Below are 27271 nucleotides of genomic sequence, written 5' to 3'. Positions count from 1 at the left end.
ATTATCGGAAAGCTTTTTACACCAGGACCTAGTTATAGTTAAGAGCTCTGAACTGGACTGTAACTCCACCTACTGTACGTGTATCTTCACTGACTGGGGGGACCAACAGTACAGGACAAATTTATGTTTTTACAAAACAGAAACAACTCCCATTCGGGTCTTCCGGGTTTTCAATGAAACGTTTATTAAAACATTTTGATTAAAGATTCGATTACTACATCAAAACACCACTTAAAAAAATAATAAGAATAAATCCATAAGCAGAAGGAGGTTAGTTGGTACTTTACAAAACAATAGTTGTTTTCACTTCAAATATAAAGTCACATTTATTTATTTTTAATAATTAACAATATTGGTAATACAAAATAGACATCATACACCTTGTAGTAGCTTCTACATTTTCACAATTATGTTTACACAGAAATACATGTGATGTTATCGATGGTGAACACCGGATGTCACATCAGTCTGCAGGGCAATAAACACACACGCATAAAATCATACTCTAACCTGCAAAATACACAAATACCACAAACACATACCTACTGTATCTTTCTACACACGGCTGGCTCTTACAGCCTTCAGTTGTTTTTGTAGATGCAGACATGACCTAGCTCATGCTTCCTCTAGGGGGGCATAAATATCTGTATGTGGCATGTGTAACACGCATGAATGCCACTTATACCTTCGGAGTAATGCAGTATGATGTCGGCCATTTTGGCTTTAACAGCGTTGGCAGAAAGTCACGTGGTCAGGGAAATGTTTGGCTTGAGGCTTCTGAAACTGTAATAAAATTATTTAAGGTATTCCCATTTGGCATGGAGCCAGGGAATAAGCTATAATATCCTTTGTTGGGTAACTGATAACAGTTTATTCTGTGTCATTAAAATTAAATTATACACAGAAAGTACAATCAGTGTTAGCAACTGCTGGCTCTCTATGGCTTGCGGGAGTCGCGTTAGACAGCAGTCAGGGCGAGCCTATATAATCTATACCAGATGCCAATGTAGTAACAGCATTGATACCTAAAGGATAATTCCATGTACCAGTTCCATCCCATCCCAGCTGTTTACGTAACCAGAGCCCAGTTCCCAGGGGTCAGCGTCTCCCAGTTGCCTGTAGACTGTATATTGCGCTCTCCAGTGATGCACGGACAATGGACTGCCTGCGATGATGTGGGATCCAGAAGAGCAGCCGCAAGCATGTGCAGGATGTCAGGAGACCCACGTAAGTCAACTTTTGGGCAGGGACATAACTTCTGATGCTCCGTCCAAAACAAATTACTGTTTAATGTCCAGTTTGTGCTGTTAAACCGGTACAAGGCAGAGATTTATCAAGCCTTAAAGAGTGATAAATTGCACGGTGATGAAGTACCAGCCAATCAGCTCTAACTGCCATGTTACAGGCTGTGTTTGGAAAATGGCAGTTAGGAGCTGATTGGTTGGTATCACCGTGCAAATTCTCCAAGGTTTGCTGGATATGGGGCCCAAATATCTAGTTCATAACGTTTGGAAGAAGTTCTTAGAATGAAAACTATTTAACAAATGCATCGGAAAAGATGCTTCTTTAATGTGCACCGGTCGCCCCAAAACCCTGGAAGCAGCCATTTTGTAAGCTGATAAGCCAGAATTTCTGAGACGTGATAAATTGATAGGTGTCCTTCCTGTGCGCACAATGGCTGTCTCTGCTGTATGAAGGCAGCAGGCGCACTTTACATTCAGATGATACAATACGAGCACCTGTTATTTTCATGCAACCTTGCTTAGATTAAATAGCCACTGTGTCCTTACCCATAATGCACTTGGAAATGTGTCCTGGTTATGGTGTGTCTAGACACGCTTTAGAAAGGAATGGGACACCTGTAATAAAACTGTGCCCAAAACTCCCTCCCCTTACACCGCCAAAATTAATTCAGGGCCTAAATGGCGCAAAATCAGAATAAGGGGTTGGCCCTAAGTGTTGTTATTAAAGTTACAGATTCCGGGGTGGAGATACGCGGTGCTCGTCTATTTCAGCAGATTGAAATGTATTGCATGTCCACATATGGTGCCAGTTGTACAGGAACTTTACTGCCATAGAAATTAAGTTTACAGCTTATGCAATGCACTATTAGATACGCTGGAGCATACAGAAGTTCACAATAATCGTAGCAGTGATTGGACGTGGAACAACAGGTGCCTGAGCACCACTCCAAATACACAGGCGCAGCAAGGGGGGGGATACTTACAGGCATCAAAATACCTTCTTTACCTTTTAGCATTGAATTATTTACCTGAAGACACTTGAATTATGTTTGTCGCCTAATGGAACCGTAGGATCAGCAATGGTGTGATCAATGTACGAACGGATTGGCACATGTGGTTGTATTGTATGTTGAGAAAAAAGATACATATAGTTTATGTGTATAAACATATAGGTTAAATGAAACATAGGTATTGTGGTCACTGAAAAACTCTGGCAAAGCTGTGGGGTATTTGAATGTTAACATGAGCATTAAGGCACCTACAGGCACTGCGATCCTTTAAGATCGAGGCAATATTCACATTTAAAAAGTATTTTAAATTTGTGTTACAAAAAAAAAAACATTAGCAGATTATTCTGTTTCTCAAGTAAATGTTCAGAGAAGCTCTTCGCATCACTCTAACGGCCACGCTATACGTGGGCTTTCGGTCCCACGGCATAGTAGACTGAATCCTCTATTTATGTAAAAGCTGTTTAAGACATGAGGACCCTTAAATGTAACCAAAAGGAAACGCACTGGGGCGACAATTCCAATCCTATAGCTCAACTCTGTATTCCTGGAAATTATCCCTAAAGGAAATAAATCCATGACTGCTCAAAATAAGAAGTGGTAGCTATAACACTACACACCATCGCAGTTACTAAATACAGACCATTCACTGGCGTCCCACATAGTATGGTATGACGCTAACACCATATTCCACGCCTTTCGCTTCTAAGATCATTAAATGACTGATTTAAAATGATTAATCTGCTTTACGCAAACAAAAACATAGTCACCTTGATGATGACCTCTAGGGGAGTCATTCAGTAGAGATGCAGGAGAGATTAGAGTGGAGAGATTGTTTTTGAAGCGTGCGGCCTGCAACTTTTCAGACTAGTTGTCGTATCAAGTCCTTGACTAAAACAGTTCCTGTCTTATATGGCCAGTGTCTTCTCTGTTACAGTCTCTGTCTTGATTTGCTTTGTCGTCGTAACTTTCAAGAAACCCAGGGTGTCCTCCTCCTCTTTTATTATTTGTTCCTCATGGTGAGTGGTATAAACCACTTGGGGTAGGCTGATTTGGAAACCTGCTTGAGAGCTCTCGTCTACGTTTTTTTGCATCTCTGTAGTTGTTTCTCCCTCTGTCTTCGTGCTCAGAGATAACTTGGGTATCTTATATTTTGTTACTTTGTCTTTACTGCTGTCCCCCTCTATTTCTCTCTGTATCCCACTATTGTCTACCCTGTATTCTCCCTTAGACTTACTTGACAGGAATCCAAGGGAAATTCGACCCTTCCCAGACTTTGAGTCTCCCTCTCCAACATTTTCCACTGTTGCCATCTCGGTTCTTGCAGAGGAGCTGATTGGGTGGTCCTCACCCTTCTCTTTTTTCTTGAAACCAGAGAAAGTGATTTTAGTAGATTTAAATTTGGAGGAAAAAGAGCTCTCATTGGATTCATCTTTGGTCTCTTGCTCTTCAGTCTTAACCAACCTTAGATTCATTTCGGAGTCTACTTCTTTTCCTTTGTACGGTGAAGAAAATTCAACTTTAGGAAACTTTAGTTTTCCATCCTTCCCAGCACCATCCTGTGATCCATTTTGAATAGATATCTCCTTATCTCCATTTAAATGGCCAGGGGAACTGGTTCCATTTACATTTATCTCTCCTGAGTTTGTTTTGGAGGAAGAAAATCCTAACCTGGGAAACTTTATTTTTCCAGACTTAGCTGTGTCATCAAGACTCCTGTCGGTGTTGCCTTCTGTCCTTCGTGAAGATTCAAATTCTCCATTTACTTCTCCCCCTTTACCTTTACCTCTGGACCGACCAAAAGAAGGTTTCATCTTTATTTTTGGTATCTTAACCTTCACTTCTGGACCTTCAGTTTCCAAACTTGTGTCTGCATCAGATGATAACAGACCTAAACTTTTGTCCTTGACTTTTCCTAGAGAGAAAATATTTTTTTTCTTCCTCCCCTCATGATCTGTATCATGCTCAGAGCTTAATGTTTTCATATTTATCTCGCTCTCTTTTGCCTCTGACCTTAATTTCGGAGCAGAAAGCTCAACATCCCCAGACATAGCTTTAGGTAAACTGACTGCAAACTTGGGTAATTTTACTTTGTATTTTCTATCAGCATCGTCTTCAGTCGTGCCATGTTGTTTGTGTTCGTCCTTGATCTTACTGTCCTTCTTTGTAGAATCACCTCCTTCCACATTCTTTGATAGTTTGTGCTGTATTTTTGTTCCTTCCACTTCATATTCATCATGTGCTTTGATTTTTGGAGTAGATATTTCCACATCTGGCATCTTGAACTTCTGTCCCTCTGAATCATCATCAAGAGATACTTCCATGCCATCATCTCCCTTACGTCCTAGTAGTCCAATTGTTGGTACTTTGATTTTTGGCATTTTCAGCCCCACGTCTATTTCTAAGTCCTCAATGCTTGACGATTTGGTGCCTTTTGTCTTCTCATCTGCTTTGGTTTGTACACTTCCCAAGGAAGTCCCCGGTCCATCACCTTCACCTCCTGAAAACCCAACATCAGGCAAAGAGATTTTTGGCATTTTGAACTTTAAATCTGCACCTTCCTCAGATGGATGCAATGGCTCGGTGGTAATGTCTGTAGTCCTGCTTGAAATTCCAAAGGATGGCATCTTGAATTTAAATGTCCGCCCATTTTCAGACTCTTCATGATCAGAGACCTTCACATCACCTTTCACAGTCATTTTGTGGTCACCTTCTGTCTCCATGTCCTCCCCTCCTTCTCTTTTAAGAGATCCTACTTGAAGCTTTGGCATTTTTATTCTGAAGCCTCTGATACCTGAATCAGAACCCTCTTCTATTTTGGAAGACTTAACATCTACTTTGGCAGTGTCTTTATCTATAACAGTACTGGGGCCACCAAATGTAGGCATCTTTATTTTTGGCATCTTGAACTTTAGGTCATGTTGGTCACCATCAGGGCCACTTAATTCTGCTTTTGGTGCCTTAGTGTAATCAGCTTTTGCATCATCCTTGTTTAGGCTAATATCAAGTTCTAGTTCTGGAGCGCTTATTTTAGGAGTGGACATTTTTGGCAGCTCCACTGATGGCAAACTAAACATTGCTTCAGTGATACTTGCTTCAGTACTTGAGCCATGCATTTTCATCTCACCTTCAATGAAGGGTATGTCCTCTTCATCTAGTTTAACTTTGGGTAGTGAAATATCAAAATGTGGCATTTTTAGTTTAGACCCTTTCAATTTGACCTCCGACTCAATAGCTTTAGATTTAGCACCAACAATGTCCATCGCAGCTTCTGACTCCCCAAACTTAGGCAATTCTACTTTTGGCATCTTTAAGCTTGAAGCATTTTTTTCCAAACTAAGAGCAGTTTCGTGCTCTAAAGATGTCTCCACACTTGCTTTTGGTAAACCAAAATCCAATTCTAGATCTGGGACAGAAACAGCGAGGGATGAAAGTTTGGGTATTTTTAAATCCCCTTCATATGTTTTGATATCGATGTCGGAAACATCTACTTCAGCTTTTGGTAAGATGGTACTGATGTCTGTTTTAACACATGGGACAGAAAATTGTAATGAAGACACTTCGGTTGGTGCAGAGATCTCCAAAGATGGCATCCTTATTATGTCACTATACTGAGCCTCTGAGCTCTCCAGACCTAATGAGGTTTTTGCTTCTGGCTTTGAAAGGGTGAGCTTTGCTGACTGATCACTCTTTATTCCAAGGGAAGGCAATGCCACCTCAGGGACTTTCACATGGATATCGGGCAGCTGAATATCTTCTTTTAAGCCTTTTACAGTTAGGTCAACTTCTGGTGCCTTTATTTTTGGAGGTGACATTTTGAATGAAGGCATTTTAATGAAAGATGTATTTCCATCACCCTCTTGGGTGTCTAGCAACACTTTCGCTTCTTGCGCAACTGTTTTTATTTTTTTGGTTTTAGCTTCAGGGAGACTGAGCTCCAGTTTTCCTTCAGAGACATCTGCCTCTTTTCTTGATATTCCAAATGAAGGCATCTTTATTGCTGGCATTTTCATTTTTAATTCCTTGCGTTTCCCCTTGGTGTCAATGCTGCTTGCACCAAATTCACCAGGAGATGCCTCAACTGCCTTCACCGATTTAAAAGGAGACACTTTCCCTCCTACTTTACCTTTCTCCATTTCTGCATCTTCATCACTTCCTTTACTCCTACCAAATTTTGGCAGAGAAAATTTGGGAATGTTCAGCTTAACATCTGGAATGTCAATGTTGATTTCATGTGGTTTGTCTGTACTAGAAGTGTCTGCCTTTGGCACGGCAATGTCTACCTCTAACTTTGGAGCCGAAATGTCAACAGTGGGAAGTTTAACTGATGGAAGTCTAACTTTTCCATCAGAAGATGTATCCACTTGGCCAGCAGAAACATCCACCTTCCCTTTGCTAGCTTTTACATCTATTCCACCTTCAACATCCTGTTTTGATTTTGGGAACATCATTCCAAATTTTGGCATTTTCATTTTTGGTCCTTTGATGGCAATTTCTGTATCCCCCTCTGCATGCATTGCTTTTACATCCACTTCTCCACCTTTCTTGACTTTGGGTCCAGAAATGCCAAGTTTGCGAAGCGAAAACTTTGGGGCTTTCCATTTAACATCACTCCCACTCAGATCCTCTTTACTTGACAACTCAACTGTAGCTTTTGGTATGCTTGCATCAATGTCCACATCAGGAAGTTTTGGTGTAGTTATTGCAACAGAAGGAAGTGTCACTGAAGGCAACTTTATTCTGGCTTCTGTATCTTCTAAATCTGGCTTTTCTAGTTTCACTTTAGGTGGTGTGGCATCAGCCTTTTCTTTAATCACACCACCTCTGGCTTCCAAGCTTGTGGATTTCCCTACTCCAATCTCAACTTTTGGGAAACTCATCATTACCTCTTTATCTTCGATGTTAAATCCAGGCCCCTTCATCTCTGCAGCAATGTGTGGTATAGAAATGTCACCTGTGATCTTTGGAACATCAAGTTCAACATTCATATTTCTGGTGACATCACTCAGTTTAGGGAGGTTTAGTTTTGGCATCTGGAATTTCATGTCTGCTTCTTCCAAAATAGGCTCAGAAGCCTCAGTTTTTAATTTTGGTAAGTTTAGGTCAATGCCAAGGCTTGGAGTATCAATCTCGAGAGAGGGCATTTTAATAGAAGAAAAACCTAGTTTTGAATCTCCGGTCTCCCCATCAAATGCTATTGCATCAGACTCTACTTTTGGCAGTTTCACTGCTATCTTAGGTTTTTCCATTGAAATACTTAGGTCACGCTTTGGTGATGTTATACCGAATTCAATAGGTCTAATCTTGGGAACAGAAATATCCAATTCAGGGACAATTATTTTATCATCTTTTACAGTAAGATCTCCAATTTTTGGAAGAGACACCTCAGGTGTTCCAAGTTTTGCTGTCACATCAAGCTTAGGTAAGGAAACTTTAGGCATTGTAAACTTCAAGTCACCCATAGCTGTACCTTCCAACTCCAGTGCTTTAATATCTGCCTTTGTTGTAGGAACTGTGACCTCCAGTTTATCTGGTTCACTGACCTGTACTTTTGACAATGAAATATCTACTGATGGCATTTTAATTGAGGGAAATTGTAGTTTTGTTTCCACTTCTTTTGAATACTCTCTTTCTTGACCAACCATTTCTGATTTATCTTTGGACAGTCCTATTCCAAAAGTGGGCAAATTGAGTTTAGGTCCTTTCAATTTAATCTCCTTATCTTCCCTTTTCCCAGCTGCCACTTCTGCCTGGACTGCCTGAGTATCACTCTTTAAACCAATTTTAGGAAGACCTATCTTGGGCATTTTGAGTGACATGTCTGGTATTTCAAAAGAGCGCTCTGCTTCAATTTTCTCTGCTTTTGCATCAACATGTAGGTAACTCCCAGCATATGCATCTTTAACTTTCATACCTGCCCTAGGAGGGCTTATTTTGGGCATCTTTAGTGCCACATCTGGAACAGACTCAACAATAATGTCTCCTGATTCAAACTTGGGAACACTGATGTCAAAATCCACTTTGGGAGCAGAAATGTCAAGAGATGGCAATTTTATGTCAATTCTCTGTTGACCATCAGGACTATCTCCTTCCAATTTTCCTTTATGGAGGGAAATGCCAAATTGTGGGGCTTTTATAGATGGCATTTTAAACTTATCATCAGAAACTTTCCCCTTAATATCTTTTTTGACTTGTGGGGGTGTAACTTCCAAATCAGGTTCTGAAGCTTTGCTGGACATACTAAATTTTGGCAGTTTGATCTGAAAGCCTTGCCCAGTGATCTCGGGTGTCTCCACTTCAACAGAGCCATCGACTTTTGGCAAACTCAAATCGACATCAACTTTAGGTGCTGCTATTTCAACTGAGGGCAATTTGAGTTCAGTTTTTTGCATACCATCAATCTGAACAGCAAGGTCTAGCTCCTTTTTTAGTTGAGGTGTGCAGATTCCAACCTTTGATATTTGGGTCATGCTGAGCTTAGCTCCTGGAGCTTCCACTGCAACATCAGCCGATGGCATTTTAATTTCAACATCTGGAATTTTAACTGAGGCGCTTAGTCCAGGCACTTTAACACCTCCAGCAACCTCTGGCACATCAGCTTTTACTGTCGGTAGCGGTATATCGAGTTCCACTTGGGGGGCCTTGAAAGCTTTTTCTTCCTTGGTGTCCATTCCAGCCTTTGGCACAGAAACACCAATTTGTGGCTTGGGGACTGTGACATCCACTTTAAACAGTTTGGATTTCGCTTCAACCTCAGCTCCAGCTTTCGCTGATCCTGTTTTCATTTTGGGAACATCTGCAGACACTCCCCCTGCGGCAGCTTCTTTGACCCGAAGTCTCGGGAATTTCAGCTTTGGTCTTTTTTGCTCAGTTGTTTCTTTGGCAGACATTTCTGCACTTTTAGTGTCAGTGGAGGTTTCTGCCCCACCCATGGTCTTTAATAACTTGGAGAATTTGGGGAAGGAAAACTCAACGTCTACTGTCGGAATGTCCATGCTGGCAGCAGAAAGTTCAGAGCCTTTTACAGCTTCCATGGAAACTTCTGAGTCCTTGACTTGACTTGGCATCTTCTTCTTTTTCTTCTTCACTGGTGTCAGGCTTCTAACAGTCTGAAATAAATCAGCATATTCAATAAGTTCATGCATTTTTGTTTAATTACAACAATGTCCTTATTTAAAAATGCAAGTCTTTAATGACAATAGATTGCCACTCAGGCTGTACTAAAGGAACTGGAGGGACTTTCACATTGCATACTGAAGTCAAAAAAGCAAACGTAGCAAACTATAAATCTCACTGAGTAGCCACTTGTTAATTAGTAAGCAAACCTATTAAGCAACTGGGCTTGCTGAGTCCACAAACTTAATGAGACTAAAAGAGACAAAGCCAGGAATATGGGCCCACATCTATTAAGCCTTAACAAGAGATAAAGTGGAGACAGATAAATAGTGATAAATGACCAGCCAATCAGCTCCTAACTGCCATGTCACAGACTGTGGGGTAGATTTATTAAGCCTGCTGAAGTGATAAAGTGGAAGGTGATAACGCACCAGCCAGTCAGCTCCTAGCATTCATTTTTCAAACCCAGCCTGTAACATGGAAGTTAGGAGCTGATTGGCCGGTGCATTATCACCTTCCACTTTATCACTTCTCCAGGCTTAATAAATCTACCCCTGTGTTTAAAAAATGACAGGAGCTGATTGGCTGGTCAGTTATCACTCTTTATCCATCTCCACTTTATCTCTTGTTAAGGCTTAATACATTTGGGCCATTATTCCTTTACCAGTGTAATAAAGGTACTCTTGGTATTGCACCGCTATTTACATAGGCAAGCCTACAGTATAGAAGGAATGCAATAGGTTTCAATTTTGAAGAACTTGCTTGATTCCGGCATATTTCCAATGAGTTTCAAGTCTCCATGTGTTATACAACGTAACTCTACCAGGTGTTTCTAATGTTCAAGATAGGCGACGCCAATCATGCCATATGTAATAGAGAATTGAAGATTCACCGGAAATGTGGCAGAAAAACTCACAAAACAATACATGGGCAGCGAGACTAATGACATCTGAGACCTATCAGAGTACATGTGGCCTATTACATCAGAGTCAAAACCTATATAATCCAACTCGGGGATTACACAGGCAACTTTTTCTAGACATTTAATATATGCCTTCAAGAAACTGTTGCACACATACATCTCCTTCCCCAGTCACAGCTGTATTTATTTATTAACAGTTTCTTATATAGCGCAGCATATTCCGTTGCGCTTTACAATTAGAACAGTAATAGAACCACACTGGGTAAAAACAGACAGACATAGAGGTAGGAGGGCTGTAGGACCTAAAGGTTGCCTTCTCTAGGTAGGTCTTCAGACTAAATAATGTCTTGGGAGCCATTGATTGTACTGGGCTGATTCAATGTGTCTGAGTCACATTATGCGTGTGCCGTGTTGGTCTTGCATTGGCGGTCGTAGTGAGTATTTATTTGCAAAGTTATTGACAATCACGGACCGTTTGGAGGCAGTTACGAAGAGTAGGCGTGTCTGTCTAAACCTGCGTCTGCTCCCCGTATGCAGTAACAGTGGCTCTGGCATCTTACTTCCTGCAGCCACACTGTGCAACCATAGGACGAGCGATGCTGCATCTGTGTACACAGCCACTGTGACTCGTAATACCGCCAGTGGGCATCTCAATACAAATCCAAGCAGCTGCGGCATTTGCATATTTTCGCACAGATGCTGCATACAAATTCGCAGCTGCGATGGAATTAGGCCCATTGTGCTGAGAGTACCTCACCTGAATTTGGTATCAGGCTTCCCTGGGACTTGCTATGATGCTTATATCCTGAGACAGTGGTCTATCAGATTCCTGCCAGGAAGGATCTCTGGCGACAGGATATGGGGTAGCTCCTTCTCCTTTAATCTGTGCTTAATGGTGGAGAAATACTTGCGGCAGATCTCCGAATTTCGCTTCACACACCCCACTGAATGTATGGAATCACACACAGATGGCCACAACTGGATCCGGTCATGCACTGGCACAATATTACTGTCCAGGGCACAACTTTCTTTGCAACAGAATCTAACATTGCGCCCTGATATTGCTTAGCCAGGTGCACACAGGCTTCCTTACTCCTCCTCACCCGCTACCTCCTCAGCCCCTCTCCACTAATTCTTGGGGGACCATCCTCCTTTCCCTTCACTAAGCTCAGCCTCCCCTCTCAGGAGGCATCGCAGCAGGTATCGGAGATACACAGCAAACAATCGACGCAGAAGAGATATACTACAAACAGACACTGGGGCCCATTTATCAAGGATCGCATATTGCATGCAATCTGGGCGGAATCTTACTGCCCAAGATCGCATTGCACAAAGGAGCCTGTCCCTACGATGTGCTGAGCGGGGTGTCTGGGCCTCTGCGCATGCGCAGTCATAGTGGCAGCCGTACACAGGGGCCATTTCCGGCGGAGGGTTCCTGTGGAACCCTGCCGGAACTACATCCCGCGATATGTAGCCCATAGGCTACAATGGGCTACCGCAATCAGAAGATTGTGGTAGCTGCGGGGGTCAATATTGGGAATGATTTGCATTCCCGATATTTATACATTGGGCTAGCTGCAGGCGACAATGGAGGGCAGACTGCGTGCGGAAATGGAGGGATCGGAGCAGTTCTCTCTGATACCTGCTGCGATCCCTCCTTCATACATTTGCAGTTAGCCCCCGGACATAGCCGCGAATACTTTTTGATAAATGGGCACCACTGGCTCACAGCAGCCACACACAAAGCTAACAGGCCAGACTATGCGGCTCATTTATCAGTGATCACATATTCAATGTGATCGGGGAACGATATTAGCGCAGAGGATCTCATTGCAATATGCAATCACTTTGGCTGGATATATTAATAAGCACCTGCAGGGACATGGCTGTGATAGGAGCCCTTTCCTGCGATATACTCAGTGAGCTACCGGGGCTACTGAGCATGCCCGGTCCCGCTGCCGACGCATGCACAGTGTCCACTTCGAGGGAGGGTTCCATTGGAACCCTCTGCTGGCTAGGAATGTGGTGAGTAGCCCATAGGCTACATTGGGCTACTGCCATCTGTGGGGGTCAATCTGGCAGCATCGCATCCCCCATATAAACCTATGGAGGGATCGCAGCAGGTTTCGGAGATATCTGATGCAGTCCCTCCTACATACATTCAGGTGATACTAAATATTTGTAGCTAACCCTTCGAAAACGGGTGTGGATCATTAGATCGACAGTGTCTAGGTCGACAATGTTTAGGTCAACCACTATAGGTCAAGTCACTAGGTCGACAGGGTTGGAAGGTCGACAGGGTTTCTATGTCGACATGTGCTAGGTCGACAGGTCAAAAGGTCGACATGGCTTTTTTTGGGGGGGTTTGTTTCGTTTTCTTCGCAGAGTGACTGTGAACCCCAATTAGTGCACCGTGTTCGCTCGCCATGCTTCAGGCAAGGTGCCTTGCTTCGCTCGGCACAGATTACCGTTCCAACCGTAGTCCACGTGGATCGTTAAGTATGAAAAAGTAAAAAAAATAAGAATTTACTTACCGATAATTCTATTTCTCGTAGTCCGTAGTGGATGCTGGGGACTCCGTCAGGACCATGGGGTTTAGCGGCTCCGCAGGAGACAGGGCACAATAATAAAAGCTTTAGGATCAGGTGGTGTGCACTGGCTCCTCCCCCTATGACCCTCCTCCAAGCCTCAGTTAGGATACTGTGCCCGGACGAGCGTGCATAATAAGGAAGGATATTGAATCCCGGGTAAGACTCATACCAGCCACACCAATCACACCGTACAACCTGTGATCTGAACCCAGTTAACAGTATGATAACAACGAAGGAGCCTCTGAAAAGATGGCTCACAACAAGAATAACCCGATTTTTGTAACGGTAACTATGTACAAGTATTGCAGACAATCCGCACTTGGGATGGGCGCCCAGCATCCACTACGGACTACGAGAAATAGAATTATCGGTAAGTAAATTCTTATTTTCTCTAACGTCCTAAGTGGATGCTGGGGACTCCGTAAGGACCATGGGGATTATACCAAAGCTCCCAAACGGGCGGGAGAGTGCGGATGACTCTGCAGCACCGAATGAGAGAACTCCAGGTCCTCCTCAGTCAGGGTGTGCCCCTGACCAAGTAGCAGCTCGGCAAAGTTGTAAAGCCGAGACCCCTCGGGCAGCCGCCCAAGATGAGCCCACTTCCTTGTGGAATGGGCTTTTACTGATTTTGGCTGTGGCAAGCCTGCCACAGAATGTGCAAGCTGAATTGTACTACAAATCCAGCGAGCAATCGTCTGCTTAGAAGCAGGAACACCCATCTTGTTGGGTGCATACAGGCTAAACAGCGAGTCAGATTTTCTGACTCCAGTCGTCCTGGAAACATATATTTTCAGGGCCCTGACAACGTCAAGTAACTTGGAGTCCTCCAAGTCCCTAGTAGCCGCAGGTACCACAATAGGTTGGTTCATGTGAAAAACAGAAAACACCTTAAGGAGAAATTGAGGACGAGTCCTCAATTCTGCCCTGTCAGAATGAAAAATTAAGTAAGGGCTTTTATATGATAAAGCCGCCCATTCTGGCACACGCCTGGCTGAAGCCAGGGCTAATAGAATCTTCACCTTCCATGTGAAATATTTTAATTCCACAGTGGTGAGTGGATCAAACCAATGTGACTTTAGGAAACTCAAAACAACATTGAGATCCCAAGGTGCCACTGGGGGCACAAAAAGAGGCTGTATATGCAGTACCCCTTTTACAAACGTCTGAACTTCAGGCACTGAAGCCAGTTCTTTCTGGAAGAAATTCGACAGGGTCGAAATTTGAACCTTAATGGACCCTAATTTTAGGCCCATAGACAGTCCTGTTTTCAGGAAATGTAGGAACGACCCAGTTGGAATTCCTCTGTAGGGACCTTCTTGGCCTCACACCACGCAACATATTTTCGCCAAATGCGGTGAAAATGTTTTGCGGTTACATCCTTCCTGGCTTCGACCAGGGTAGGGATGACTTCATCTGGAATGCCCTTTCAGGCTCCGGCGTTCAACTGCCATGCCGTCAAACGCAGCCGCGGTAAGTCTTGGAACAGACAAGGCCCCTGCTGGAGCAGGTCCTTTCTTAAAGGTAGAGGCCACGGTTCTTCCGTGAGCATCTCTTGAAGTTCCGGGTACCAAGTCCTTCTTGACCCATCCGGAACCACGAGTATCGTTCTTACTTATCTCCTTCTTATGATTCTCAGTACTTTTGGTATGAGATGCATAGGAGGGAACACATACCCTGACTGGTACACCCACAGTGTTACCAGAGCGTCCACCACTATTGCCTGAGGGTCCCTTGACCTGGCGCAATATTTGTCTAGTTTTTTGTTCAGGCGGGACGCCAACATGTCCACCTTTGGTTTTTCCCAACGGTTTACAATCATGTGGAAGACTTCCCGCTGAAGTCCCCACTCTCCCGGGTGGAGGTTATGCCTGCTGAGGAAATCTGCTTCCCAGTTTTCCACTCCCGGAATTAACACTGCTGAGAGTGTTATCACATGATTTTTCGCCCAGCGAAGAATCCTTGCAGTTTCTGCCATTTCCCTCCTGCTTCATGTGCCGCCCTGTCTGTTTACGTGGGCGACTGCCGTGATGTTGTCCCACTGGATCAATACCGGCTGACCTTGAAGCAGAGTTCTTGCTAAGCTTAGAGCCTTGTATATTGCCCTTAGCTCCAGTATATTTATGTGGAGAGAAGTCTCCAGACTTGATCACACTCCCTGGAAATTTTTTCCTTGTGTGACTGCTCCCCAGCCACTCGGGCTGGCATCCGTGGTCACCAGGACCCAGTCCTGAATGTCGAATCTGCGGCCCTTTCATAGATGAGCACTCTGCAGCCACCGCAGAAGAAAACACCCTTGTCCTTGGAGACAGGGTTATCCGCTGATGCATCTGAAGATGCGATCCGGACCATTTTCCCAGCAGATTCCACTGAAAAGTTCTTGCGTGAAATCTACCGAATGGGATCGCTTTGTACGAAACCACCATTTTTCACAGGACCCTTGTGCAATGATGCACTGATACTTTTCCTGGTTTTAGGAGGTTCCTGACTAGCTCGGATAACTCCCTGGCCTTCTTCTCCGGGAGAAAACATCCTTTTCTGGACTGTGTCCAGAATCATTCCTAGGAACATTAGACGTGTCGTCGGAAAAAGCTGCGATTTTGGAATATTTAGAATCCACTCGTGCTGTCGTAGAACAACTTGAGATAGTGCTACTCCGACCGCCAACTGTTCTCTGGACCTTGCCCTTATCAGGAAAGCGTCCATATTTCTTTTAGGAAGAATCATCATTTCGGCCATTACCATGGTAAAGACCCGGGGTGCCGTGGACAATCCAAACGGCAGCGTCTGAACTGATAGTGACAGTTCTGTACCACGAACCTGAGATACCCTTGGTGAGAAGGGCAAAATTTGGACATGTAGGTAAGCGTCCCTGATATCCAGTGACACCATATCGTCCTGGTTCGCTATCACTGCTCTGAGTGACTCCATCTTGATTTGAACCCTTGTATGTAATTGTTCAAATCTTTTAGATCTCACCGAGCCGTTTGGCTTCAGTACCACAATATAGTGTGGAATAATACCCCTTCCCTTGTTGTAGGAGGGGTACTTTGATTATCACCTGCTGGGAATACAGCCTGTGAATTTTTTTCCCAATACTGCTTCCCTGTCGGAGGGAGACGTTGGTAAAGCAGACGTCAGGAACTTGTGAGGGGAAGACGTCTCGACTTTCCAATGTACACCTGGGATACTACGTGTAGGATCCAGGAGTCCACTTGCGAGTGAGCCCACTGCGTGCTGAAACTCTTGAGATGACCCCCCACCGCATCTGAGTCCGCTTGTATGGCCCCAGCGTCATGCTGCGGACTTGGCAGAAGCTGTGGAGGACTTCTGTTCCTGGGAATGGGCTGCCTGCTGCAGTCTTCTTCCCTTTCCTCTAACCCTGGGCAGATATGACTGGCCTTTTGCCCGCCTGCCTTTATGGGTACGAAAGGACTGAGACTGAAAAGACTGTGTCCTTTTTTGCTGAGATGTGACTTGGGGTAACAAAAGTGGATTTTCCAGCTGTTGCCATGGCCACCAGGTCCGATGGACCGCCCCTTTATACGGCAATACTTCCATGTGCCGTCTGGAATCTGCATCACCTGACCACTGTCATGTCTATAAACATCGTCTGGCAGATATGGACATCACATCTACTCTTGATGCCAGAATGCGCATCTCGCATATATAGAAATGCATCCTTAAAATGCTCTATAGTCAATAAAATATTGTTCCTGTCAAGGGTATCAATATTTTCAGTCAGGAAATCCGACCAAGCCCCCCCAGCGCTGCACATCCAGGCTGAGGCGATTGCTGGTCGTAGTATAACACCAGTATGTGTGTATATACTTTTTAGGATATTTTTCAGCTTCCTATCAGCTGGCTCTTTGAGGGCGGCCGTATCTGGAGACGGTAACGCCACTTGTTTTTATAAGCGTGTGAGCGCTTTATCCACTCTAAGGTGTGTTTCCCAACTCGCCCTCACTTCTGGCGGGAAAGGGTATACCTCCAATAATTTTCTATCGGGGGAAACCCACGTATCATCACACACACATTAATTTATCTGATTCAGGAAAAACTACAAGTAGATTATTCCCACCCTACATAATACCCTTATTTGTGGTACTTGTAGTATCAGAAATATGTAACACCTCCTTCATTGCCCTTAACATGTAACGTGTGGCCCTAAAGGAAAATACGTTTGTTTCTTCACCGTCGACACTGAAGTCAGTGTCCGTGTCTGTGTCGACCAACTGAGGTAAATGGGCGTTTTTACAAGCCCCTGACGGTGTCTGAGACGCCTGGACAGGTACTAATTTGTTTGCCGGCCGTCTCATGTCGTCAACCGACCTTGCATCGTGTTGACATTATCACGTAATTCCCTAAATAAGCCATCCATTCCGGTGTCGACTCCCTAGAGAGTGACATCACCAATACAGGCAATTTGCTCCGCCTCCTCACCAACATCGTCCTCCTACATGTCGACACACACGTACCGACACACAGCACACACACAGGGAATGCTCTAATAGAGGACAGGACCCCACTAGCCCTTTGGGGAGACAGAGGGAGAGTTTGCCAGCACACACCAAAAACGCTATAATTTATACAGGGACAACCCCTTATACAAGTGTTTTCCCATATAGCATTTTCACATATGTAATCATATCGCCAAATAAGTGCCCCCCCTCTCTGTTTTAACCCTGTTTCTGTAGTGCAGTGCAGGGGAGAGCCTGGGAGCCTTCCTCCCAGCAGAGCTGAGCAGGAAAATGGCGCCGTGTGCTGAGGAGAATAGGCCCCGCCCCCTAAAACGGCGGGCTCTTCTCCCGGAGTGTTTGAGATCTGGCAGGGGTTAAATACATCCATATAGCCTCAAGGGCTATATGTGATGTATTTTAGCCATAAAAAAGGTATAATACATTGCTGCCCAGGGCGCCCCCCCCAGCGCCCTGCACCTTCAGTGACCGCTGGTATGAAGTGTGCTGACAACAATGGCGCACAGCTGCAGTGCGCTACCTTATGAAGACTGAAAGTCTTCTGCCGCCTGTTTCTGGACCTCTGGACCTCTTCAACTTCGGCATCTGCAAGGGGGGTCGGCGGCACGGCTCCGGGACGAACCCCAGGGTGAGACCTGTGTTCCGACTCCCTCTGGAGCTAATGGTGTCCAGTAGCCTAAGAAGCAAATCCATCCTGCACGCAGGTGAGTTTACTTCTCTCCCCTAAGTCCCTCGTAGCAGTGAGCCTGTTGCCAGCAGGACTCACTGAAAATAAAAAACCTAACTTAAACTTTTATTCTAAGCAGCTCAGGAGAGCCACCTAGATTGCACCCTTCTCGGCCGGGCACAAAGATCTAACTGAGGCTTGGAGGAGGGTCATAGGGGGAGGAGCCAGTGCACACCACCTGATCCTAAAGCTTTTATTATTGTGCCCTGTCTCCTGCGGAGCCGCTAAACCCCATGGTCCTGACGGAGTCCCCAGCATCCACTTAGGACGTTAGAGAAAAACAAAAAACCCTCATGTCGACCTTTTGACCTGTCGACCTAGAAACCCTGTCGACCTTCCAACCCTGTCGACCTAGTGACTGTCAACCTATAGTGGTCGACCTAAACATTGTCGACCTAGACAGTGTCGATCTTCAGACCGGATCCCTCGAAAACAGGTGTTTTGGGAGAAATAGCTGAAAATATTGTATGATATGGTAAATGGGCCCCAATCAAACAACAGAACTAGACACATAAATGCAGAAAGCCAAAGCAATCATCCTTCACAAACAGAACTGACCAATCACCAAACACTAGACTTTCCTAATCACCTTCACCTATCTCCTTCCCAAACCTATCAAACTATAATACGGACAAGCTTATAAAGGGCTAATGAGCGGAAATGCCTATGACTTATAACACCTAACGCTTACAATAGTTTTACATACAGAAGGAACCGCACTGTGATGAAACTTGCTGCTGGACTGGACACTTTTTTGTGGATTTCAGCATGTGGCCAGTTGATGGAAGTTGCTGATTAGGGTATCCGGACTCCAGGTCGACAACAAAAAGGTCAACACACCCTAGGTCAACGCCAATTGGTCGACACACCTTAGGTCGACATGGACAAAAGGTCGACAGGAACAAGGTCGACATGGAAAAGGGTTGACATGAGTTTTTCACAATTGTTTTCTTTTTATCGAACCTTTTCATACTTAACGATCCACGTGGACTACGATTGGAACGGTAATCTGTGCCGAGCGAAGCGGAGGGAAGGCACCATGCGAGGGGACACGGTGCATTAATTGGGGTTCCCGGTCACTCTACGAAGAAAACGACACAAACCCCCCATAAAAAACTCATGCCGACCTTTTTCCATGTCGACCTTGTTCCGGTCAACCTTTTGTCCATGTCGACCAATTGGTGTCGACCTAAGGTGTGTCGTCGACCTTTTTGTTGTCGACCTGGAGTCCCAGACCCCTGACTAGTTACATGACTACCTTATAAATGGCCATCTATAACATCACGCGACTTTCTGTTCATAGTGGCCAGAAGCTGGCCGTGAGTTAGATGCTGCAGTAAATGTGCATTCTGTCACTTCCCCCCATAGTGTACTGCTGGCTATCGTTACTGTGCACTGGTCATAACTAGAGATGTGCACTTGAAATTTTTCGGGTTTTGGGTTCGGTTCCGCGGCCGTGTTTTGGGTTCGACCGTGTTTTGGCAAAACCTCACCGAATTTTTTTTGTCGGATTCGGGTGTGTTTTGGATTTGGGTGTTTCTTTCAAAAAACACTAAAAAACAGCTTAAATCATAGAATTTGGGGGTCATTTTGATCCCAAAGTATTATTAACCTCAAAAACCATAATTTCCACTCATTTTCAGTCTATTCTGAATACCTCACACCTCACAATATTATTTTTAGTCCTAAAATTTGCACCGAGGTCGCTGGATGACTAAGCTAAGCAACCCTAGTGGCCGACACAAACACCTGGCCCATCTAGGAGTGGCACTGCAGTGTCACGCAGGATGTCCCTTCCAAAAAACCCTCCCCAAACAGCACATGACGCAAAGAAAAAAAGAGGCGCAATGAGGTAGCTGTGTGAGTAAGATAAGCGACCCTAGTGGCCGACACAAACACCTGGCCCATCTAGGAGTGGCACTGCAGTGTCACGCAGGATGTCCCTTCCAAAAAACCCTCCCCAAACAGCACATGACGCAAAGAAAAAAAGAGGCGCAATGAGGTAGCTGTGTGAGTAAGATAAGCGACCCTAGTGGCCGACACAAACACCGGGCCCATCTAGGAGTGGCACTGCAGTGTCACGCAGGATGGCCCTTCCAAAAAATACTCCCCAAACAGCACATGACGCAAAGAAAAATTAAAGAAAAAAGAGGTGCAAGATGGAATTGTCCTTGGGCCCTCCCACCCACCCTTATGTTGTATAAACAGGACATGCACACTTTAACCAACCCATCATTTCAGTGACAGGGTCTGCCACACGACTGTGACTGAAATGACGGGTTGGTTTGGACCCCCACCTAAAAAGAAGCAATTAATCTCTCCTTGCACAAACTGGCTCTACAGAGGCAAGATGTCCACCTCATCATCATCCTCCGATATATCACCGTGTACATCCCCCTCCTCACAGATTATCAATTCGTCCCCACTGGAATCCACCATCTCAGCTCCCTGTGTACTTTGTGGAGGCAATTGCTGCTGGACAATGTCTCCACGGAGGAATTGATTATAATTAATTTTAATGAACATCATCTTCTCCACATTTTCTGGATGTAACCTCGTACGCCGATTGCTGACAAGGTGAGTGGCGGCACTAAACACTCTTTCGGAGTACACACTTGTGGGAGGGCAACTTAGGTAGAATAAAGCCAGTTTGTGCAAGGGCCTCCAAATTGCCTCTTTTTCCTGCCAGTATAAGTACGGACTGTGTGACGTGCCTACTTGGATGCGGTCACTCATATAATCCTCCACCATTCTTTCAATGGTGAGAGAATCATATGCAGTGACAGTAGACGACATGTCCGTAATCGTTGTCAGGTCCTTCAGTCCGGACCAGATGTCAGCATCAGCAGTCGCTCCAGACTGCCCTGCATCACCGCCAGCGGGTGGGCTCGGAATTCTGAGCCTTTTCCTCGCACCCCCAGTTGCGGGAGAATGTGAAGGAGGAGATGTTGTTGACAGGTCGCGTTCCGCTTGACTTGACAATTTTCTCACCAGCAGGTCTTTAAACCCCAGCAGACTTGTGTCTGCCGGAAAGAGAGATCCAAGGTAGGCTTTAAATCTAGGATCGAGCATGGTGGCCAAAATGTAGTGCTCTGATTTCAACAGATTGACCACCCGTGAATCCTTGTTAAGCGAATTAAGGGCTCCATCCACAAGTCCCACATGCCTAGCGGAATCGCTCTGTGTTAGCTCCTCCTTCAATGTCTCCAGCTTCTTCTGCAAAAGCCTGATGAGGGGAATGACCTGACTCAGGCTGGCAGTGTCTGAACTGACTTCACGTGTGGCAAGTTCAAAGGGCATCAGAACCTTGCACAATGTTGAAATCATTCTCCACTGCGCTTGAGACAGGTGCATTCCACCTCCTATATCGTGCTGAATTGTATAGGCTTGAATGGCCTTTTGCTGCTCCTCCAACCTCTGAAGCATATAGAGGGTTGAATTCCACCTCGTTACCACTTCTTGCTTCAGATGATGGCAGGGCAGGTTCAGTTGTTTTTGGTGGTGCTCCAGTCTTCTGTACGTGGTGCCTGTACGCCGAAAGTGTCCCGCAATTCTTCTGGCCACCGACAGCATCTCTTGCACACCCCTGTCGTTTTTTAAAAAATTCTGCACCACCAAATTCAAGGTATGTGCAAAACATGGGACGTGCTGGAATTTGCCCATATTTAATGCACACACAATATTGCTGGCGTTGTCCGATGCCACAAATCCACAGGAGAGTCCAATTGGGGTAAGCCATTCCGCGATGATCTTCCTCAGTTGCCGTAAGAGGTTTTCAGCTGTGTGCGTATTCTGGAAAGCGGTGATACAAAGCGTAGCCTGCCTAGGAAAGAGTTGGCGTTTGCGAGATGCTGCTACTGGTGCCGCCGCTGCTGTTCTTGCGGCGGGAGTCCATACATCTACCCAGTGGGCTGTCACAGTCATATAGTCCTGACCCTGCCCTGCTCCACTTGTCCACATGTCCGTGGTTAAGTGGACATTGGGTACAACTGCATTTTTTAGGACACTGGTGAGTCTTTTTCTGACGTCCGTGTACATTCTCGGTATCGCCTGCCTAGAGAAGTGGAACCTAGATGGTATTTGGTAACGGGGGCACACTGCCTCAATAAATTGTCTAGTTCCCTGTGAACTAACGGCGGATACCGGACGCATGTCTAACACCAACATAGTTGTCAAGGCCTCAGTTATCCGCTTTGCAGCAGGATGACTGCTGTGATATTTCATCTTCCTCGCAAAGGACTGTTGGACAGTCAATTGCTTACTGGAAGTAGTACAAGTGGGCTTACGACTTCCCCTCTGGGATGACGATCGACTCCCAGCAGCAACAACAGCAGCGCCAGCAGCAGTAGGCATTACACTCAAGGATGCATCGGAGGAATCCCAGGCAGGAGAGGACTCGTCAGAATTGCCAGTGACATGGCCTGCAGGACTATTGGCATTCCTGGGTAAGGAGGAAATTGACACTGAGGGAGTTGGTGGGGTGGTTTGCGTGAGCTTGGTTACAAGAGGAAGGGATTTACTGGTCAGTGGACTGCTTCCGCTGTCACCCAAAGTTTTTGAACTGTTTCTGTTGAAATACTTCCACACCGAAGAGCTGATTTTTTTGGTATTTTCACCAGGCATGTCAATGGCCATATTCCTCCCACGGACAACAGGTGTCTCCCCGGGTGCCTGACTTAAACAAACCACCTCACCATCAGAATCCTCCTGGTCAATTTCCTCCCCAGCTCCAGCAACACCCATATCCTCCTCATCCTGGTGTACTTCAACACTGACATCTTCAATCTGACTATCAGGAACTGGACTGCGGGTGCTCCTTCCAGCACTTGCAGGGGGCGTGCAAATGGTGGAAGGCGCATGCTCTTCACGTCCAGTGTTGGGAAGGTCAGGCATCGCAACCGACACAATTGGACTCTCCTTGTGGATTTGGGATTTCGAAGAACGCACAGTTCTTTGCGGTGCTTTTGCCAGCTTGAGTCTTTTAATTTTTCTAGCGAGAGGCTGAGTGCTTCCATCCTCATGTGAAGCTGAACCACTAGCCATGAACATAGGCCAGGGCCTCAGCCGTTCCTTGCCACTCCGTGTGGTAAATGGCATATTGGCAAGTTTACGCTTCTCCTCCGACAATTTTATTTTAGGTTTTGGAGTCCTTTTTTTACTGATATTTGGTGTTTTGGATTTTACATGCTCTGTACTATGACATTGGGCATCGGCCTTGGCAGACGACGTTGCTGGCATTTCATCGTCTCGGCCATGACTAGTGGCAGCAGCTTCAGCACGAGGTGGAAGTGGATCTTGATCTTTCCCTAATTTTGGAACCTCAACATTTTTGTTCTCCATATTTTAATAGGCACAACTAAAAGGCACCTCAGGTAAACAATGGAGATGGATGGATACTAGTATACTTATGGATGGACTGCCGAGTGCCGACACAGAGGTAGCTACAGCCGTGGACTACCGTACTGTGTCTGCTGCTAATATAGACTGGATGATAATGAGATGAAATCAATATATATGTATATATAATATCACTAGTACTGCAGCCGGACAGGTATATATTATATATTTATTATGTAATGACTGATGACGGACCTGCTGGACACTGTCAGCTCAGCAGCACCGCAGACTGCTACAGTAAGCTACTATAGTAGTATGTATAAAGAAGAAAGAAAAAAAAAAAAAACACGGGTAGGTGCTAGGTGGTATACAATATTATATATATATTATATACAATTATATATATATATATATATATATATATATATATATATATATATAAATATATATTAAACTCATAAACTGGTGGTGATTATTAAACTGGTGGTCAGGTCACTGGTCACACTATCAGCAACTTGCAAGTAGTACTCCTGAGTCCTAAGCAGACAATCACAATATATATATTATACTGGTGGTCAGTGTGGTCACAAACAATGGCAGTGTGGCTGGCACTCTGGCAGCAAAAGTGTGCACTGTACGTTATATGTACTCCTGAGTCCTGAGTCCTGCTCTCAGACTCTAACTGCTCCCCACTGTCAGTGTCTCCCCCACAAGTCAGATAATACAGTCACACTATCTCTCTCTATCACTTCAGCAAGTACTAGTAGTAGTAGTACTCCTCCTAATGCTCCCCAAATTACTACTGTGTCTCTCTCTGTCTCACTCTCTTCTCGAATCTCTATAAACGGAGAGGACGCCAGCCACGTCCTCTCCCTATGAATCTCAATGCACGTGTGAAAAATGGCGGCGACGCGCGGCTCCTTATATAGAATCCGAGTCTCGCGAGAATCCGACAGCGTGGTGATGATGACGTTCGGGCGCGCTCGGGTTAACCGAGCAAGGCGGGAAGATCCGAGTCGCTCGGACCCGTGTAAAAAAAACTGAAGTTCGGGCGGGTTCGGATTCCGAGGAACCGAACCCGCTCATCTCTAGTCATAACCTGACACAAAAGAATGACGCCTTAATGTAAAATAAAGCGTTGCATCGTCAGAGCGGGTTCCTGTGATGTATCTCTCGCTCGTTCCTGCTTGCAGCCTTCGGAGGTATGAGCAGAAATAAGCCACCACAATGGCTGTTATGTGCGCAATACACATCACGTAAGGCTATTCGCGTGTAATTGAATTTGCCCATTTGATATATTAATATTAATTATGGGCACTGCATGGCTCCAGAGGAAGAACCTATTTATATGACATTATGCATTACTGACCCACCTGGTCATAATGAAAGATTCCCCTACAGATACAATCCTAAGAAATCTAAGTATCCAGGGTAAACCCAATTGCCCCTGATGGTACGTGCCTCTACTTACCATTTTTGGCATCTTTGCCTTTGGACTTTTCACTTCCACGGTGCCAGGGGTAACTGTGACATCACTAGATGGCACGGTCCTCTTGAGGCAGTAACCAACTTTATATTGCTCTGCGTACTGGAGGATTTTCATCGCATCTTCATATTTAATGTTTTCAAAGTAAACTCTGGCACTGATGATCTGGTCTCCTGTAACAATGAGGGAGAGAGAAGCAGGAATTAGTTGTCCTTCTACAGAGAGCTGATCTAGAACCATATAACATATTCTGCAGGTACTGTAATGGGACTGCTTCTTCTTCCACTGATGTATTCGGAGTATGATTCACAGATGTATGCGACCGCCATGCGCAGATTAGTTATCGGAGATGTACGCAAACCACCTGATTTGAAGCAGGCCCTTAGTTAAGCCTTTCGTCATGTACAATGTGTCTGCTGCAGTAAGAAATCTGCAACGAAAACAAACAGACATAATCCCCACAACCTTCCGCCCCACGCTATTATTTACCTTCAAGCAGAGGCAAGGATTTGGAAGCCGGGGAGTCCTTGAGGATATCTGAGATGAAGAGTCCATCTTTGCCTCCTCCACAGATGCTGATACCAGTCATTCCAGCCTGTGCCTCGGTTTCCACTATCACCTCCACCATTTCTGAGGCTCTCAGCTTTTCCTGGTATGAGAGACATTACGCAGACCTTTACCCCAAAAGCATGGTCTGAGGGCGCACCACCACTAGCTCACATTCCTCACATGTCCTGTGTCTGATTATCTCTAAAGCTGGGTACACACTGGAGCAATATGTACCTGGATGGCAGCCAACAGGCTGACATATCAATACAGCCAGGCCCGGCGCTACCCGCTCAGCGAAGGGATGCAGTGCAGGGAGGCGCTGGGACGGAGAGGCGCTCCCCCTGCTCTGCATTCCTTCCCTGCTGCGCCGTCCTGTCCCCACTGCTGCTGCTGCCAGTGCTGTGTCTGTCACTGTATGACAGGCACTGGCAGCGGGCACCTGCAGCATGAAAAGCTTCCTCCCTCCCCTCACCTCACCTGTGACAGCGCCGAGTACGGGACACAAGGGGGCGGAGCTACACGGACCGGAAGGGGGCGGAGCTACACGGACCAGGCTGTTGTACAGAGGGAGACTGGCTTAGGTAAGTGGAGGGTGAGAGAGAACTTGAAGTGTGTATGTGACGTGTGTGTATGTGTGTGTATATATGTGTGAATTGTGTGTGTGTGTGTGTGTGTGTGTGTGTGAGAGGTATGTCTGTGCGCGCGCTTTATGGACGCTACTACTGGGAGGGCATTACATGTAAGAACGCTACTACTACTGGGAGGGGCATTACATATAAGGACGCTATTACTACAGGGGTGCACTACGTATAAGGACGCTACTACTACTGGCGGGGCATTACGTATAAGGACGCTACTACTACTGTGGGGACTGGGGGGCATTACGTATAAGAACGCTACTACTACTGGGAGGGGCATTACATATAAGGACGCTATTACTACAGGGGTGCACTACGTATAAGGACGCTACTACTACTGGCGGGGCATTACGTATAAGGACGCTACTACTACTGTGGGGGGCATTACGTATAAGAACGCTACTACTACTGGGGGGCATTACGTATAAGGACGCTACTACTACTGTGGGGGGCATTACGTATAAGGACGCTACTACTACTGGGGGGCATTACGTATAAGGACGCTACTACTACTGGGGGGCATTACGTATAAGGACGCTACTACTACTGTGGGGGGCATTACGTATAAGGACGCTACTACTACTGTGGGGGGCATTACGTATAAGGACGCTACTACTACTGGGGGTGCACTACGTATAAGGAGGCTACTACTACTGTGGGGGGCATTACGTATAAGGACGCTACTACTACTGGGGGCATTACGTATAAGGACGCTGTTACTACAGGGGTGCACTACGTAAAAGGACGCTACTACTACTGGGGGAGCATTACGTATAAGGACGATACTACTACTGGGGTGCACTACGTATAAGGACGCTACTACTACTGGGGGGGCATTACGTTTAAGGACGCTATTACTACAGGGGGGGCATTACGTGTAACAACGCTACTACTGGGGGGGGGGGGGCATTACGTGTAAGGACGCTACTACTACTGGGGCTGGGGGCATTATGTATAAGAACGATACTACTACTGGGGTGCGCTACGTATAAGGACGCTACTACTACTGGGGGGGGGGCATTACGTATACGGACGATACTACTACTGTGGTATAAGGACGCTACTACTACTAGAGGGGGCATTACGTATAAGGACGATACTACTACTTGGGGGGCATTATGTATAAGGACGCTACTATTACTGGGAGGGCATTATGTATAACAATGCTACTACTACTGG

The 27271-nt window shown here is 45.5% G+C and overlaps 1 protein-coding gene across 1 annotated transcript in view; it reads right to left on the bottom strand.

Annotated features, from left to right (window-relative positions):
* Nucleotides 1-160: 160 nt before the first annotated feature.
* Nucleotides 161-27271, bottom strand: part of PRX (periaxin) — a 47404-nt gene continuing 20293 nt past the window's right edge. The window contains exons 4-6 of the mRNA XM_063937698.1: nt 25395-25554; nt 24891-25078; nt 161-9360 (exon numbers count right to left, since the gene is read on the bottom strand). Coding sequence (XP_063793768.1) covers nt 3160-9360; nt 24891-25078; nt 25395-25554 — 6549 coding nt within the window. The 3' untranslated portion in view covers nt 161-3159. The remainder of the gene's footprint in view (nt 9361-24890; nt 25079-25394; nt 25555-27271) is intronic.

Source organism: Pseudophryne corroboree, chromosome 8, assembly GCF_028390025.1.
Source record: "Pseudophryne corroboree isolate aPseCor3 chromosome 8, aPseCor3.hap2, whole genome shotgun sequence".
Taxonomy (NCBI): Eukaryota; Metazoa; Chordata; class Amphibia; order Anura; family Myobatrachidae; genus Pseudophryne; species Pseudophryne corroboree.
Note: the sequence above shows the minus strand (reverse complement) of the source record. Positions and strands in the feature narration are given on the sequence as shown.